The sequence below is a fragment of the Sphaerodactylus townsendi genome, linkage group LG07, assembly GCF_021028975.2.
Source record: "Sphaerodactylus townsendi isolate TG3544 linkage group LG07, MPM_Stown_v2.3, whole genome shotgun sequence".
Taxonomy (NCBI): Eukaryota; Metazoa; Chordata; class Lepidosauria; order Squamata; family Sphaerodactylidae; genus Sphaerodactylus; species Sphaerodactylus townsendi.
Genome location: NC_059431.1, coordinates 122611575 through 122629169, shown reverse-complemented (window position 1 = coordinate 122629169; position 17595 = coordinate 122611575). Strand labels below are relative to the sequence as shown.

Here is a 17595-nt window from a genome sequence, read left to right as displayed (position 1 = left end):
CCTGGTGTCTGTTGCCCAAGGGGGGGGGGGCGCAGAGGAGGCAGAGATGCTAGAGAGGCACAGAGCGGTGCGCGCGGGACTTGCTGGAGACTACAGCAGGCTGGCCCCTGCTCGAGTGGGTGGGGCAGAGGAAGAGGGAGCCAACCGTTTTTTTCTAAACCAAAACCTCAGCATTCAGGTTAAATTGCTGGGTTGGCACTTTGCGATAAATAAGCGGGGTTTGGGTTGCAATTTGGGCACTCGGTCTCAAAAAGGTTCACCATCAGTGCTCCAAGGGATCTGATCTTGGTCATCTGGAGATCAACTGTAATAGCAAGAGATCCCCAGGTGCAACCTGAAGACCAGCAGCCATGCTCAAGAGAAAGGCATATCTTCTAGATAAAAATGATTTTAGTCAGATAGCATTATTCATTCATATTATGCTGAAACAGTTAGAGTAGTTCTAATGTTAGTTTTACATCGGTTGTGGATGTCCGCTCCCCCAATTGGACTTGAATTGAGAAATGCAACGATGCCCCTCTGGCCTAGGCATTTAACTCCTTGCTCTCACTTCTAAACTCATGCACAAAGTATTAAGTTAAAAGCACTGGTAACAAAAAGAAAGTGCATCACCTGAGATGCAGACAAAGAGCCGATGAATAAGGTCGTGACTGCTGTGAAATCGAGATCGGATCTTTTCTCTAGTAGAAATTTCAGCTGTCTGTAAGGCAAGTGGGGTTTCTTCCTGACTGGTTTCGCTTGATGAACAGGACTGGGTCATTAAGTCACTGGAAGGAAGCAAAACAAGAATGAAAGCCAAAGTTCCATCAGTCTTCATAGCATTTCAAGCCAGTGAAACATTTTGCTGTAGAGAATTCTAAGGGACAGTATCAAACAATGGTAAATTTTTATTGCACCAGCTGAACTGGGCTTAGGCACTTCCAAGTCAAGGGGTCCCCAACCTTTTTGAGCCTCCAAGTACCTCTAGAATTCGGAACACAGTGTGGCAAGTGCAGTCACAAAATGGCTGCCTAAGAAGGCGGAGTCAGCCATAATGGCTGTCAAAGATAAGTCAAACAGTGAAGTTTGTTGTGCTGATAAAGTTTGTTGTGCTGATCTAAAAATGCGCCCCCTGCAGGCCAAAATGTGAAAAAACACCAAAAAAATAAAAATGCAGGAGCATGCCCTGCAAAATTCCTGAGCTCTGGGCAGCTGCCCATATTGCCCAACGGACATGACGCCACTGGGTCAATGCTAAGGAAGTATGAGGAACTTGTACAAATCCTCAGACCCCTCCTTTCAAAAACCAGCGGAGACACTTTTCATCCCGGAACACATAATCAACATTCCATATGAACAAAGGAAGCAACAGCTTCCAAGCTGGTTTGATTTCTCAATCTCAAGTATTTGAAGGGAAAAGAACTTACAAATCCTTAATGAAATATAAGAAAAAGGTGGACAGATACACTAAATGGCAAGCATTGATAAGGGTGGCAAAAACAAATGATTCAAGAACTTTCTGGAGATTAATAGCTCAGAATAATAATTTTCACAGTTTTGCTCTGGCAAACTCAATCTCAGCGGATGCTTGGGAGAGTTATTTCTCTAACCTCTATAAAGAGCATCAGGCTTTAACATGGCAGCACTCTGCTTTGCCTGACATCCCCTTGCGGCCTCCAGTGTCTCCGGAGGAAGTTAAAACCATGATTTTGCAATTGTGGGGTGGAAAGTCCCCGGGAAATGACTTTACACCACTAGAATTACTGAAAAACAATATAGAATGGTGGGCTCCTGTTTTGGCTGAACTCTTCATCTAGATCAATAGCACAACCTGCATTTCATCTGATTGGAGCGCAGCAATCATGGTTCCCATCTTCAAAAAAGGTATATCCTCTGAGCCAGTTAATTACAGACCAATTAGCCTGCTCAATGATGTGAGCAAACTGTACACTAAATATCTGAGCATAAAATTTCTGGCATGGTAGGTCAGAGAAAATTTATTGGAGGACAAACAGGCTGGCTTTCGTAAAGGCCGCTCGACAATGGATCACTGTCTGATATTAAATTATCTAATAGAGAAATATGTACATATCAAAAAAGGAGCTCTATATGAGGCCTTTGTTGATCTTAAGGCCGCATTTGACAATGTAACACGCAGTCGTCTCTGGGCAAAGCTAGAGGAGACTAATATTGATAGACGCCTTCTTCCTGCTCAGAAGCGTACAAACTACTCAAAGACCGACTCTTAGATTGGGAATTTGCAGAACTGTATCTAGCAGCTAAAAGAACTTGCTCTCCCACACAATTTTTAATTCCATTTGAGCAGGGTCGTATGGCCCACTACTTACATTTTCTAACTAACCCCTGCTCAAGGAGAGCCTTCACAATTGCTAAATTCAAGGTTATGCCATCTGCCTTACTACATGGCAGGTTTAATCACCTGGAAAAATCTAAAAGGTTGTGTAGCTGTAATTCTAAGGTAGTTGAAACATTGGCTCACCAGCTATTACATTGCACTAAATTTGCTAAAATTAGATCTAAATATGTCAATCTACACGCTCTCTTCCAATCTGAATTAACAGATTTGATTAGATTATTTCTCTTGTTGAATAATTCTGATTCTGTTTTTTGTGAAGAGGTTGCAAGCTTTGTTATGGAAATAATTCAGAGCCAGTAATAATATGTATATATCTGAGGTTATCCTTTTTGCCTTTAAATTTTTTTTATGTTTGCTGTGTTTTGCTGCTGTTGTTCTATGAATGCCAATAAAGGCTTTGCTTTGCTTGATAGACGCCTTCTCCAACTAATTGTTAAATTACACGAGAACACAACCATACAGGTAAGGTTCTCACATGAAGGTCACCTAACTGTGCCCATCTCTACTCAGAAAGGTGTAAGGCAAAAGTGCCTTTTAGCACCCCATTTGTTTAACCTCTATGTTAACACACTTATAACTAGCTTCCATAGGAAAGATACCCATGCGCCTATGCTTATCCCTGATAAAGAGTATAGCCGTCCTCATGTACGCCGATGATGCTGTTCTTCTATCATTAATGAGAGTGGGGCTTAAAAGAGCACAGAATATACAGTTGAACCTCGGTTTTCATTGCCTTCAGTTTTCATCGATTTGTTAAGTGAAAAATTTGTCTCAGTTTTCATCGATTTGCTTCGGTTTTCATCGATTTGCAGTAAGGTGCAGGGGTTTGTGGAGAAAAATCACCCGGACAAAGCTGTTACAGGCCGTGTCTGCAACTTGTTTAATGACAATGTCTTGCCCCATTTCAGACAAATCTTAAAGAGGCATCAGAAACAGATCCCTTTGGACAGCTTTCTGGTGCGACATTGGTCCACTGGCTCTGAAGCTGGTCCTAGTGTTATTGTTTGTTACTGTTTTCAGCATTAAACACTATGTTTATTCACCAAAATTTGTGTTTTTGGTATGTTTCTTGGAGTGCCTAAAACGGATAAATTGGATTTACATTGATTCCTATGGAAATGTTTGCTCCGGTTTTCATCGGTTTCAGTTTTCATCGATTCTTTTCAGACGGATTACCAACGAAAACCGAGGTTCCACTGTATTTGCTCAAAAATGCTCAGAGGGATTGTTAAACATTAATTATACAAAAACTAAGATAATGTTTGGGTGCTGTGTGGTTTCCGGGCTGTCTGGCCGTGTTCTAGCAGCATTCTCTCCTGACGTTTTGCCTGCATCTGTGGCTGGCATCTTCAGAGGATCCAAGACACACGGAGTCTTATTCGAAGCTAAATCCTTGGCTCAACTTACCTATGGAGCTCAACTGGCAATAGTATCAGATTTTACTTTATTAGAGAGAGTCTTATCAGCATTCCTTAGAGCCTTGTTTAATACACCTAAACATACAGCTAATGCAGTATTAAGGCAAGAAGCAGGGATGGTCAAAGTAGAGACAACCTTTTGGAGACTGATTATTAAATACTGGCTTAAAGTTCTTCTCCAGCCTCTGGGTTTTTTACTGCCTTTATTGCTGGCAGTGTCACCATATTCAAGTTGGTCAGAAAAGATAATACTCAAACTTAAACAATGAGGGTTTGACCCTATGCACCTATTGGAATTGGGCATCCGTAGAGCAACAGTCTTGGTTTGTCAACAGATCAACAATGTTGAAATGCAAACAGATCATTCCTTGTTACCCTTGTTATATAAACCACTGAAATTCTGGTCAGGAATTTCAGCTGCCCCCTATTTATCTAATATTGTATCTGTAAAATGTCGCTGGGCCCATTTCAAGGCTTTTCCATCAACCAATTTAGCGAGAAGATTTCAGAATTTCCCAGTCCAGGAGGGTCTGTGTTTGCTATTCAGGAGAAGCGGACTCTATGTCACACATCCTACTGCATTGTGAGCTACAAAAAGGAGAAAGGATGCTGTTAATCCAACCATTGTTAGTTAATTATACTAATCCAATTGCAGTTGACTCTGACTTGGCTCCTACAAGAATCTTATCGGAAGACCGGGCTTCTTTATATCTCTGCAGGTAGCTGTGTACGTTAGTATAACGCAGATCTATGTTAAGTCAGGGAGCAGCACAAGATGAGGGTGACTGTAATAATGTGGCAAGTTGATTCTTCTTTTGTGTCTGGGGATTACAATATGGATTTTTGTACATATGTATAAATAGAAACCGGATTTGGTTTTCTTTTTGCTGGCCTTGTGGCCGTAATAAATATATTATTTAATTCGTTGGGACCCAAAGAAGAGTACAGTTTCCTCTCCTCCCTTTTATCCTCACAATAGCCCTGCAAGTTAGGTTCATTTGAGTGCATGTGCACTCAGCAAGCTTCCAAGGTCGAGTGGGGGTTCAAATCTGGGTTCTCCCAGATACTAGAACACTCAAACCACAGCACCACACTGACATTTGTTGGAGTATATGAGGAAAAGTTAACAGCCTAAGTGGTTATACTGGGCTCTGCATAATTGTGGGGAAAGCAAGCTGCAAAAAAACCTTTCCCCATCTTCACTTAGCTTACAGAAGATCCTCACTAGGCTAACCTCAAGTGGTAAACAGAAGTCTCCAACCTTTTCAAACCCGTGGGTGCCTTGGGAATTCTGACACAGTGCGACTGGCACAAGAGAGCCACTGAAGAAGGTGAAGCCAGCCAGAAAATGGCTGCCACAGCCCACAGGCACCATGTTGAAGACTCCTGCACTACATGGATCTGTCCATCAAGAGAACTTGGAAGCTCTAGCTGGCCCAGCGCCATCACAGCTCAGAGGCTAGCTAGAGTGGGCATGCCCTACCCTGCTTTCAGGGGCTAGCTGGAGAGTGCCCATCACACCTGTTCAGCAAACACTCCACTAATGCTAAGCACCATCAGCCCTGGTTAGTACTTAGGCGGGAGACCTCCAAGGAAGTCCAGGGTCGCTATGCAGAGGCAGGAAATGGCAAACACCTCTGGACATCTTTTGCCTTGAAAATCCTACTGGGTTGCCATAAGTCAGCTGCAACTTGATGGCACTTTCTACTGCTACCACCATGCATTTTTACAGGCAACTCTGACCCGTATCCCATTTCCAGGGCAATAAAACTGCAGGAAGCTCTTACTTTGAACATGTTCTCGATTTGCCATCCTTTGATACTCTTTCATTCTTTTCTTCATTAATCTCTGATGGCTTTTCATGTGCCTGTTTTCCATCTTCACATTTCTTTTGTGGAGCTGGGGATTCTTGGTTGACTTTGGGTCCATTCTCTGCTCTCAAATGAGAAGCCGAGGAGTATGCCAAGCCCTTAGAACAGCTGGAAAGAGCCTGCTCCTCTCTAGGAGAATCCCTTTCTGCCAGCAAAATGTAGGGTTCAGTTTTCAGTATCTCCTGTACAGAGACTGTGCTGTTAGATTTATCCAGTTGGGTTTTTTCTTTCAATTTCAGCAAACTGGAAGAGGAATTTATAATTTTTCCTGGGAAACTGTTAGTCTTTAAAGCTCTGCTGTCCTCCTTGCTCCCCTCACAGCTCCCACAACAGACACAAGAACTGACAAGGCAATTGGTGGTGGCCACGCTTGGCTGGTGTGCCTCTCGCTCGTCATCAGCCAAATAAGGTGAGTCCCCAACAGAGCAAGTTTTCACTATTTTAGATGACTCTGAGGATTCCGAAGGAGGAGATTTTGGATTAAATATAACAGTAGCCGATATCTTCATCCCTCCAGTCCGGTGAGCGATAATTTCTGCTGTTTCTGCATCATGAGAATACACATCCCAGGCATTGAGGTACAAATGTGGATCAGGGCTTTCAAAACAACTGCAGGAGTTTTGAAGTGAGGTATCAGCCAATGGCTTGCTTGCTTCAACGTTGTTATTGTCAAGATCGCACTCCCCTCTCTCCTGGAAGAGTGGGCCCTGTTCAGTTTGATGACCATGCTCGTACAACAGAGAGTCACCACTGGGACACGAGTGCTTTGAAACACAACAGGAATCACAGAATGTCTGCTTGAATGAATCTGTCCCAGTGAGAGCTTCTTCTGACCCATTTAAGTCATCAATGAGAAACATGCTCTCTTCCTCGTTGTGCGTGTTGTTCAGCAGGATCACACCTGGAGAGTCCCTTCTGCTGCAGATGTTCCTCACACTAGGGTTGCAAGCAGGAGACCGGCAGTCCCTTGGGGGCGAGAGCAACGAAGACATCTCATCCCCTACTCTATGAACCATTCTGTTCAGTTGCTCCAGTTCCTGTTCATCATATTGTACGGAACAGGCAAGCTCTGCTTCAGTATTTGGGGATTTTTCAGAAAGCTCTTCAGATGGCAAAGCTGCCATCAAGTCTGGCATAACGGCAGGTGGCACTTGAGGACCTGCTCTCTCAGGGAAGTCAGAATCCTGGGAGATGCAGAGGTTACACTCCAGAGTATACAGCTCCTCATCTGTGAGAGTCCGTAGTAGATCCCTAGAAAGTGAGCAAACAATGAAGAATGTTGTAAAATTTACCTGAAAAATTCATATTATACACCACTCTTAAACCACAACATGAAAGCATAGAGAGCGCATCAAAAGTATTTCAACAACTTTTAAAATTTCAATTCATAACTGTTATGAGAAAATTCAAGGCAGAAGGAAAACAGAAAGACCCAACATGAGACAGATTGACTAAATCAAGGAAGCCACAGCCTTCAGGATGTTTTGGAGGTAATTAATCCATAGGGCTGCCATCAGTCGGAAGCAATCTGATGACACTTAACGCAACACATGAGACCTGAAATGCTTTTCATACATTTCTGATGTGGAAAACAGAAAAGGTTTCTTTCTTCTTACTGTTTCTGCCCATTCAAAATCCAATACAGCTCGCCTGAAATGGTGACTTACCCAAAGCTACCCAGCAATCTCATTTATTTCATTTATACCCTACATTTCTGCCCAATGGGTTATTCATTCAACCAAGAGGTCACGAACAGCTACCAAGAGATTATGTTTCAGCAACTGATGGAAAGCTGCCTGCTTTATGAAAGGTTTATGCATTTGCAGCAGCCAAAAAGCTAGTAATCCAAAAGTGGTTGACGTCATTCTCCTTTCCTGCACTTCATCCTCAGGAGAACCCTTCAGCACAGAAGCAGAGAGAAGTCGCAACAAGCCTCTGCCCATGATTGGCAGGAAGATGAACTGCTGTTCGTGAACTGTGGCTGTGGTCTCTCAAGCTAGCCATCAAAAAGGAGATCAGGAGACAGATCTATCCAATGGATTGTAAGAGGGTGCCCTGACCGGCAGTGACCTGGCTAGCCCAGTTTCATCACATCTTGAAAGCTAAGCAGGGTTGGCCCTGGTCAGTATTTGCACGGAAGGTCACCTAAGAAGTGCAGGGATGCTTCACAGTTTGCCAGGGTGGCCTGCCCTGCTGGCACTCCAGCAGGTCTCCCAGCCCTCCCCCAAAGCCGTGCTGCAGCCGACCCCCCAAAGCTGCTGCCTTCCCTCGCTTCCCCCCCGCCCAACATCAGAAAGGGGGGGCAGGGATGCGGCAGCCAGGTAAGTGGGCAATGAGGGGGGTGAACAGGTGGTTGATGCGGTTGGATCCCACCACTGGATCCAGGCCGTACCCTGAAACACTACCTTGCCCTGAGCTCAGGCTCTGAGTCAAAGGGTGGCCAGACTGGGGAAGTGGACAAAGACCCAACTCCCAGTATCTCGGTCGGTGTAACGAAAGCAGCAGCGAAAGGATCAGGTTTCCCCAGCTTCATGAGCCTCTCCCAGATAAAACCACTCTGTCTCCTCAGCAGGAGAAACAGTCTGCCAGTCCTGTAACCTGGGGATTCTTAAGGGAAGACCCTCCCAGATTACATGTGAAAACCGTAACACTTGTCAACCAGAATAAGTTGCTTCACCCTCATTCAACTCATTACTGTGTTGTTAAAATAAAAGATCTACAATGGGTGGAGAGGCAAACGAACAAACGAGCAGCATTATGATTGAACAACTTGCCTTATTTTCCGTAGTAAAGTGTGGAAGGGTCTGAAAAGTTCCGACATTTCTTCTTGTTTACGATCAAGATTCAGAGGGCCTTCCGAGTAAACAACAAGCCCACTGCAATTCAAACGTAAAAAAAATCAAGCTCACATTATATGCATTTAAAGCACCTGCACTCCACAAGCCCTCTTCCAACTTGATGCAACCTCGCAAGTCGACAAGAGCGAAATGGCCCTTTCTTTTCAATGTCAAATGTAGGCCAACAGTTCTTAAATGGCACTGCCTTAATATATCTGGGACAACTGCAGATGATATCAGGAGGAGTCAAGAATATCACCTATGCAGACAGATAAAACACTTCCAATGCAAAACTCACCACAAATCAATTCAGCAGCTGAAAAGCATCTAAAGATAAACTCAGACTTAACTGCAGTCTGGTGGAAATCAAGCAACCAATAACTTTTCAAGTGAGCTGTCCAACCCATGAAACGTTTGGGCATAAGCTTAATAGTGACTCAACCAAAGAAATCTATTAACTTTTAATATCTATCAACAGTAATTCCATCAACAGTAAGATTGGCAGGTTTCTGCTGGCTGCTATTGGCAGGGGAGACATCCCAGGAACAGGGGTGGGCCAGCCAGCATCTCAGTGACATGGGAATGAGCTGATATTTGGGTAAAAACTCTACAGTAAAAACATCTTCTTTCATATAGTTTTTCCCCCAAATACCAGAACTTCTCTATGTCACTATGACATCATTTCCTGTATACACCAGAAGTGATGGTGTTGTGTCACCAGTGACATTGCAAGTTACCAAAGGCTACCTGGCAACCTATTCCCATCCCATTTCACTGTGATCTGAAAGGGATATGAAACTAAATCCAAGTGTAACAAATAAAGAAAATAAATATAAATTTCAGTCTCAGATTCTACCAGACAAAAACAAAGAGGAACACAGGATAATACAGTGTGTGACCTGGGAAATAGTGGCCAGGCCCCAGTGGAAGTTGCTGTCTGGATATGCAAAATGAACTACTTACCAAACAATGGCCAATCTTGGAATAGTAAACATTAATGCTGGTTCATAGTCGTCAATCATGTCCTGCGTAAGGTATCCAAGCTTTAAAGCTCTAGGCAGATGAGAATATTGAACCATTTAACCGAAGTGCTATGAATAAGCTGAATCTTCCTAAGAAGCCTATGATACCACAGTATCCCATTAATTGCCCAAGATTTAATTCAGGACAAACAATGAATGGCCCACCACGCCTGAAAAGATGAGTGAGGTCTGCAAGCCATACATTTGTCACACCAATCCTCTCCTATCCTCTGGCTCCATTTTCCAATCTTTTCGTTCTTATCACCACACTAGAATAGACTTTACACCAGCAATTATGTAATGAAGTCTGTATCATGATTCATTTCACATTTTTATTTTGTAAGACATCTTGGGCAGGTTTTTGGAGATGCATTGAAATATTCAAACCGGGTTCACCAGATTAGAGTCCACTGCTCTTAACCACTACACCATGCTGGCTCTCAAACAGGTTATAACAACTGTCTGGGATGTCAATTGTAATGTTTCAGAAGAAAAAGTTACTTGGATAAAAAGGGGTTTAACCAGTGGTGGGATTCATATAATTTAACAACTCGTTGTTTACAAGCACCAACAATTGGTTCTGACGAAGTGGTACGAACAGTGGTGTATTCACCATGTGGACATGGGGTGCCCTATGTCCCTGGGCAGCCCCCTAGTGGGGGCGCAAAATTTCAGATTCATTTGTGGTTTTTTTGTATTTTTAGTGTTTTTTCCAGTTTTAGGGCTGGCAGGGGGCGCAGCTTTTAGGCTAGCAGCCCCAGAATTTCAGGGATTTTTCAGAAGACCCTCCTGATGATACCAACCAAGTTAGGTGAAGTTTGGTTCCAGGGGTCCAAAGTTATGGACTCCCAAAAAGGGTGCCCCACCCCCCATTGTTTCCAATGAGAGCTAATAGGATATGGGGGCTATACCTTTGAGTGTCCATAACTTTGGACCCCCTGAACCAAACTTCACCAAAACTGGGTGGTATCATCAGGAGAGTCTCCTAAAGATACCCTGAAAGTTTGGTGCTGTTAGCTTAACAATTGCACCCGACAGCAGGCACCCTCCAAATTTCCCCAGATTCTCCTTTTAAATCCACCCCCTTTGGCATGGACTTAAAGGGAGAAGGTGGGTTCCCCAGTTTAAATATTGAAAGTGATGCTGTTTGGGGATGGATTCCACTGGAGGTGTTTTGTGAGAGACGATGCTGACATTTGTTTGGTAAACATTTTGCTGAGTGTGATTTGTAAGGGATTTACATGCTTAATATCCACTTGCAGTGGTTGGAGCTGTTTCTCAGGCTAACAACCTATCTCCTAGGGTTGATGTGAGGACAAAATTAGGAAAGAGAGTTGGTGGGGAGAGAGCCATGTATGTTTTGCTGGGGGTGGGAGGTGTTTTGTGAGCTGAAGTAAAAAATTATTGTTTGGTCGTGGTGGGGGAGGGTGGCCGCCCATACAGGGGTGGGGGCGGGGGCGGGGGCACCAAACTCAGGTTTTGTCCCCAGACTCCAGTTTGCCTTGATACACCTCTGGGTGCAAACTTGCTGAATCCCACCACTGGGTTTAACCCTAGGGAGACTGGCCTCACAAGACAGCAAGGTGAGACATGCAGAGGACATTTAAAACTCAGAAGCCCTGGACAGTTGGCGCTCTGCCTAAAGAGAGTTCTAGCACTGAGGACAACTGCCGGCCTCCGATCACTCTTCCAAGAAGTGAGTCCATTCTGAAAAGGGCCAGACTGTCCGGCCTGTGCCTCCTTCCTGGCTGAAGTAGAGGCATTCCCTGAAAACTTCTGGTGCCAACATTGAAAACTAAGATAAAGCATGCCATTAAATTATTTATTGTCAAAAACATGAGCCCACATTTATTTTATTTGGCTTATTCAAACCATTTACACTTTGCCTTATCTCATATAAAGCTGTCTTACACTTGAGTCAGCAAAAACAAAAAAGGGCAGGGCAGGTCTCGATATGAAAGCAAGCAAGATGGAAACCACAAAGTTAAGACCAATGCAAAAAGCAAACAAAATCACCACACATAAATACAATACAAACATACATTCATGTGATAAAAACAAAACTCAAATGTCTACATCAGATATCACAATATGTTCCAGTAACACTTCGAAAAATGTAATTAATGGTTAATTAACCTTCAGATTTATGTTTTTTACAAGATTTTTGATATTGTTACAGATTACATGCAGCATTGTCATTATTTAGCCACTGATTATATTTTGAAGTGGGTTGATATTTCAAATATAATATGGGATTTTGTGTTTGTCATATGAATATATTGAACATATTTTTATGTGTGGTTATTCTGCTTACACTTTGCAGAAACCTTAACTTTGTGGTTTCTTGCTTGCTTGCTTCTATACTGAATCAGACATTTGAAGAAGAGACGTTTGGATTTATCCCCTGCCTTTCTCTTCTGTCAGGAGTCTCAAGGCGGCTTACTCCTTTCCCTTTGGCTGGCCACAGATGCAGGCAAAACGTCAGCAGAAAATACTACTGAAACACAGTCATACAACCCGGAAAACCCACAACATCCTAGTGATTCTGCCCATGAAAGCCTTTGACAATACATCCTTTCCCTTCCTCTCCACACAGCAGATACCTTGTGAGGTGGGAGAGAACCGTGACTGGCCCAAGGTCACTCAGCAGGCTTCATGTGGAGGAGTGGGGAAACAAATTCAGTTCACCAGATAAGAGCCTCATGTGGAAGAGTGGGGAATTGAACCCAATTCTCCAGATCTGAGTCCACCACTCTTAACCGCCACCCCATGCTGGTCCAACAAGGCCCATATCTCCAGGGTCTCAGGCAGAATGTTTCCCATCACTTCCTACCAAATCCATATTACTGGAGCTGCTGGAGACTGAAGTTGGGACCTTCTGTATGCCAAGCAGATACTCCCCTTCTGAGCCACAACCTGACCCATATTTCCGTCTGCGAACTCAAGGCAGTTAACAAAGAGCAGAAGGTGCAGCACGCAGGCATCACAAGCAGCCAACCAATTAAACCAATGCAGAATTAAAATATAGGTGTTACAAGCCAGTGTGCTGGGTTGATACAGCTAAACACAGTTTACGCTCCACCAAGCGCCCTTTGGAGAAGAATGCTTGTGCAAACCAGTGCCACGAATGAGGAAGCCCACTGTATTCATGCAGGCTGGCCAATCCAGAGGAATGGGACTGCTACAGATAAAACAGACCACCTTAGGTGAAGGTAACAGCAGGAGAAGGCTAAGGAATGCAACCAACGCACACATGCTCAGCTTCTCACTCTCTTCATGCACTAAGGAAGCTTTTCTCAGTGTTTTTCAGCAACATCGCAAAACGACCTGGCCTTGACTTTCAAGGGAGTCAAAAGCAAGGTGCTTTCTTGGTGGCATCTAGAAATGAACAGCACAAGGCCAAAACAGTTTGGGCAGTTGAAGCTACAACACAGTGGATTTTGAAAACTGCTTACCTTTCTACCGTTTCACAAAAAAGGACGATTACTTCTTGCTGTACATAGTACTCCTTTGGTGACTTTACAGGAACCATGGCTGACACGTAACTGAAAAGGCAATACAAAGAGGGATCTGAATATACAAGTTCAGCATGCTTGTGATATTTTAAAAAGAGCCCAAAACAAAAGAGACGAAACAAAAATGCATTATTAAACTGTTTTTTAAAAAAGTCATTTGCTACAAATTAAAGGTTGAGATGATAAAAACTTTAAAAATATATAGGACTATATATATAGGGGTTTTTTTACCTTTTACTCTGCTCATTCTGAGAAGCGCATGGATGCGTCCGCCCTGCTGCCTGCAGGGCGGGCAAGGATGAAGCCAGCAGCTCGGCCTCGCCGGCCGCCGGGAAAGCGCCCGCCCAGCTCCAATGGGGCGGGCGAGAGGGGAAGCCCGCGGCACGGCCCAGCCGACCGTGGGCAGTTGGTGCGCCTGCCCTGCTACCTGCAGGGTGGGCAAGGATGGGGCAGGCGGCTTGGCTTGTAGAGCCACAGTGCAAGGGCAGAAGAGCCGCATGCAGCTCTCGAGCCGCAGGTTCCCTACCCCTGAGCTAGATGGTACATGGGGGTTAGCGGGGGAAAGCTTCGGCACTGATTATTTTCTTATTCTCATGGGGAAAAGGGGAGTTGGGGCTTTTTCTGCATTTTTTAAAACTTCTCTCTGATTCTAATAAGCTGCAATGGGTGGTTTTAATGGTGCCCACTGAAAGAGGGATATTTTCCAGATTTCAGCTCGATGTTCCCCACCTCCAAACTCAGAAAGGGCCATGGCTGTCTGGATTGGACAAAGTATGCATCTAGGTCAGGATGTAAGATGGTAAGAGATGCTGCTCTTGTGTCTATGAGAAGTGTAGCAGGAGTGTCACTCCCCACGGTGCCAACTCCTGCCTGAATCATCAGCCTCCTCCATCTGTCTGGCACTAACTTGGCCCCAACACCCTGGGGATGGGTCACAGACCTAGGGCATCCGTCACAGTGAATTTCCTGTATGTGTGAACTGGTCTGCAGCTGCAAATGTTTGCTTTACAGCAGTGTCGAGCTGTGAGGTCTTGTTCTGGTTCCCTTTCATGGCATTTCCAAGTTCCCTTTCATGGTTCCCTTTCATGGCATTTCTTGTCCTACTGTGTCATGTCTGGTCCAGTCTGCCTTACCTGTAGTCACACTACAGATCTGTATTCCTATCAGGTGGCTGACAAGGTGGAAAGTTTGTTTGCTATGAGTCTTTTTGTACATGCCCAGAGGCTGATGTTTGTTTTTGGTTAGAAAATAAGCCAGGATTGCATTTTGGGGTTAAAATGGGATTGCCTTGGCGACAGCGCATATATCCTGAACTGGGACCATTAAATCAGTCCTTCCAATTTCAGTTCTTTCCCCCAGGATCATGTCTTTCCCAATTCCACCTGCTCCCACAAGGCTGAGTGTGCCTGCAGCTTTTGTGGGTTTTTTATACTGAGAGTGTGGTCCGTTGTTTGCATATGTAAATGTCTGAATGGGCTCCTAGGTCCTAGCATCTGCATTTTGCAAGGAACCTTGGTAGATGTTTTAAGGATTCCAGATTCTCTGAAGAGATCTGCTACTTTGCGAATCTTATCTGCCAGGTTTCTCTACGTAAGATCGCCTGAGTCTGAAGGACCTAAGGTTACTTTTGTCTGGGAATTAAGCCCTGCATAGACCATTTGTATGAATTCATCATCATCAAAATTATGTGCACCGTGAACAAATCAAACTTTCTCAGCAGTGACGACTAGTAGCTTTATACGAGCTACATAACCCTCTGGATTTTCTCCTGACGCTTGGTGTGACGGATTACTGTATATATGGTTAATTTAAAAGTTCAGACAGAACAGGTGCACAATGAGTTAACTAGAGCTCTACCTGATTGGCCAGCTGAGGTGCAGAGAGGTGTGCTCGCCTGAGAGAGACAGATTGAGTTAAGATCTGGGGAAGATCAGGTAGTTATCTCTCTCCACTCAAGGCTTCTATTAGAGGAGGAGGGATCAAGCTGTAATTGCTTCCCCATCATCTGACAAATTTCAGTGCACGAACATTTAGAAAATGGTTTTCAGTCACTCATAACCATTGTAAAGTTATTAATGCCACTAATGAAACTGTCCAAAAGCAATTTCTAAAGCATTGCTATCTGAAAACATTGCCTTGTTTTGCCTATGCTATAATTTCCCCATGGAAGGCAGAAATCAGTCAGCTTGGAAATCCACTGTCCACAGAATATTTGTTTTAAATGGTTATAGCTATGCAGGAGTCAACTTCCATGCCTGCTTTTGGGAGTCAATTTTTACTGGAAACAGGGATGAAAATTCAGGGTTGAATTCAGGATTGAATTCTGCCAACTTTTCCACTGGCAAAAGCGGGAACAGTCTCTTTCTCATGGAAAGTGCATTTCCTGTGACTTTTGACTACACAGGCCCCACAGTTTGGGGGAAAGAGATGTTTCCTACCCTCCCCCGCTTCTGTGCCAATGAAAAAGCTGATTCAATTATACATAAATTTAATTATAATTTAATCATTATAATTTAAAAGCACATTTGCTTTGTGAATTGGCGACAGAACTGAATTACAGGAAGCAGCAATAACACGAGAAGAAAAACCAGAGAGTTTTTATTGCATCACAATATGTAATATTCAGGATGGATATATTTCAAATGCGTTACCTTAGCTCAAATTCTGCAAAAAGGACATCAAACTGCTTCAGGGCCTCTTTAATTTTTCCTGTGTAGAAGTTCAGATCCCGAAGAGCCTGGTCACGGATGATGTTCCTAACTTCTTCCAGACTATGAGTCAGACTCTTGGCCAGCGGTCTCATGGCCATGCTTTCTATTTCACGGTTCATAATAATTGAACCTGCAGCCAGGCACTAGAAACAGATTTTGAAAGACTTTAGAGTCATTCTTGAAAATAGGGTCCTAGGATGCAACCTTTACACACCACTGACTTTTTCAACAACAACAACCTTTATTAGGAATTTAAAATAGGCTCTAGAGCGTTACCAGACATTTATGTAGTACAAATCAGGAGTACATTCAAAACGCAGACAGAAAGACTGTATATAGCAGTATACATTACTTAGAAAGTTCTGTCACTTGCAAAATAAATTTTGCTACTTTTTCCAAGAGCATGACATCTGTATTGTTTAACAGAAGCTCCACAACAGCACTGTCAGAGTCTCTTTCAGATTTGTCTAGGAGGGCCAGCCTGGGAGAGAAATTCCTAATGCCCACATATCTCGGACAGTCAAGAATAATGTGAGCAAGAGTCTCCACTTGGTTTTTACAGTGTGGACAAACCTGATCCTGGAGAGGGATGGATAAGTAACAACCCTTTGTAATGGCCGATGGGAAAGTATTAGATCTGGCTCTTGTGATAATCCATCTCTGTTGGGGTTCAGTTATAATTCAAGATATTTGGCTATGTGCCCCTGTTCCAGTATTATTCTGACAGAAGGGGTGAGCATGATTTATTTGCTTGCCCCAACAGGATTTAGTATTCCTGTTCAAGTCGTCAGCTTTTTAAGGTTTGGAAAATCTCTCTGGGTGACAGCATACAGAGATCTTCAAGTAATCAACCTATTTCAAAGTGAAGAACATACACAGTTTCATCACACTTTCAACTGTGAAGGCACAAGGAAAGAGGGAGTTAACATGTAATAAAGGGCAGTCCAACTACAGAAAAGTCAAGGGAAGAAATGGAAAAATCCCAAGTTATATGCTTACTGTCCCATCCCAACCATGGGTAAGTTGGAGGATTTTAAAACATTCTATATTTGTCTAGACTTCTGTACTATCATGGCTATTTGAAGAAAAATAAAGGCTCAGCTTAGGAGAGTACTAAAAAGGACAATTGTTTATATATAACGTGGTGTAGTGGTTAAGAAAGGTGGACTTCCATTGATTCTCACTCTGTCACATGAGCAGCAGTCTCTAATCTGGAGAATTGGGTTTGTTTCCCTACTCCTCCACACGAAGCCTGCTGGGTGACTTTGGCCCAGTCACAGTTCTCTCAGAACTCTCTCAGCCCCACCTACTTCACAAGGTGTCTGTTGTGAGAAGAGGAAGGGAAGGAGTTTGTAAGCTGCTTTGAGACTCCTCACAATTGAGAAAAGCAGAGTATAAATCAAAACTCTTCCTCTTTTCTATATATATTGTCCTTTATAGTGAACATTTATATATATGAAATTATTTGTCCATGTAAAGAAGCACAGACCACTGAAGATCAAGTGGAAACAACCTCACTAAATTATATTTTATGCTCTTACCCAGAAGTCACAGACGGACAAGAGAAAAACCTTGCGGTAAACCATGAATTCATTGGTGGCAGAAAAAAACAGAAGGCAGGAAAATGCAGTGAAAGGGGAGATGGGAGTGCTTTGAACGCTCTTAAGAGCTCCAGAATCTTCTTCGCCATAGGACAATTGCTATGTGGGACTGACTAGAAACTACAGTGATGAAACAGAGAACAATGTGAACAGGTACCCACCGAGGAGAAAAAGCAAAGTCTAAAAATCTAAATAAAGCAAAGTTTGCCACACATAATGGGGCCCACTACTTAAAGAGAGTGAGAAAATTCCAAAGAGCAAGCC

The 17595-nt window shown here is 43.5% G+C and overlaps 1 protein-coding gene across 11 annotated transcripts in view; it reads right to left on the bottom strand.

Annotated features, from left to right (window-relative positions):
* ZFYVE28 (zinc finger FYVE-type containing 28) overlaps nucleotides 1–17595 on the bottom strand; it is a 76546-nt gene that overhangs the window by 16864 nt on the left and 42087 nt on the right. For all 11 annotated transcript variants that reach the window (XR_007244987.1, XR_007244988.1, XR_007244991.1 and 8 more), the window contains exons 4-9: nucleotides 15671–15873; nucleotides 12960–13049; nucleotides 9446–9535; nucleotides 8420–8521; nucleotides 5562–6896; nucleotides 613–767 (exon numbers count right to left, since the gene is read on the bottom strand). Coding sequence is in view for 6 of the 11 variants with exons in the window: in XM_048502669.1 (XP_048358626.1) it covers nucleotides 613–767; nucleotides 5562–6896; nucleotides 8420–8521; nucleotides 9446–9535; nucleotides 12960–13049; nucleotides 15671–15873 (1975 nt within the window). In the remaining 5 variants the exon portion in view is untranslated. The remainder of the gene's footprint in view (nucleotides 1–612; nucleotides 768–5561; nucleotides 6897–8419; nucleotides 8522–9445; nucleotides 9536–12959; nucleotides 13050–15670; nucleotides 15874–17595) is intronic.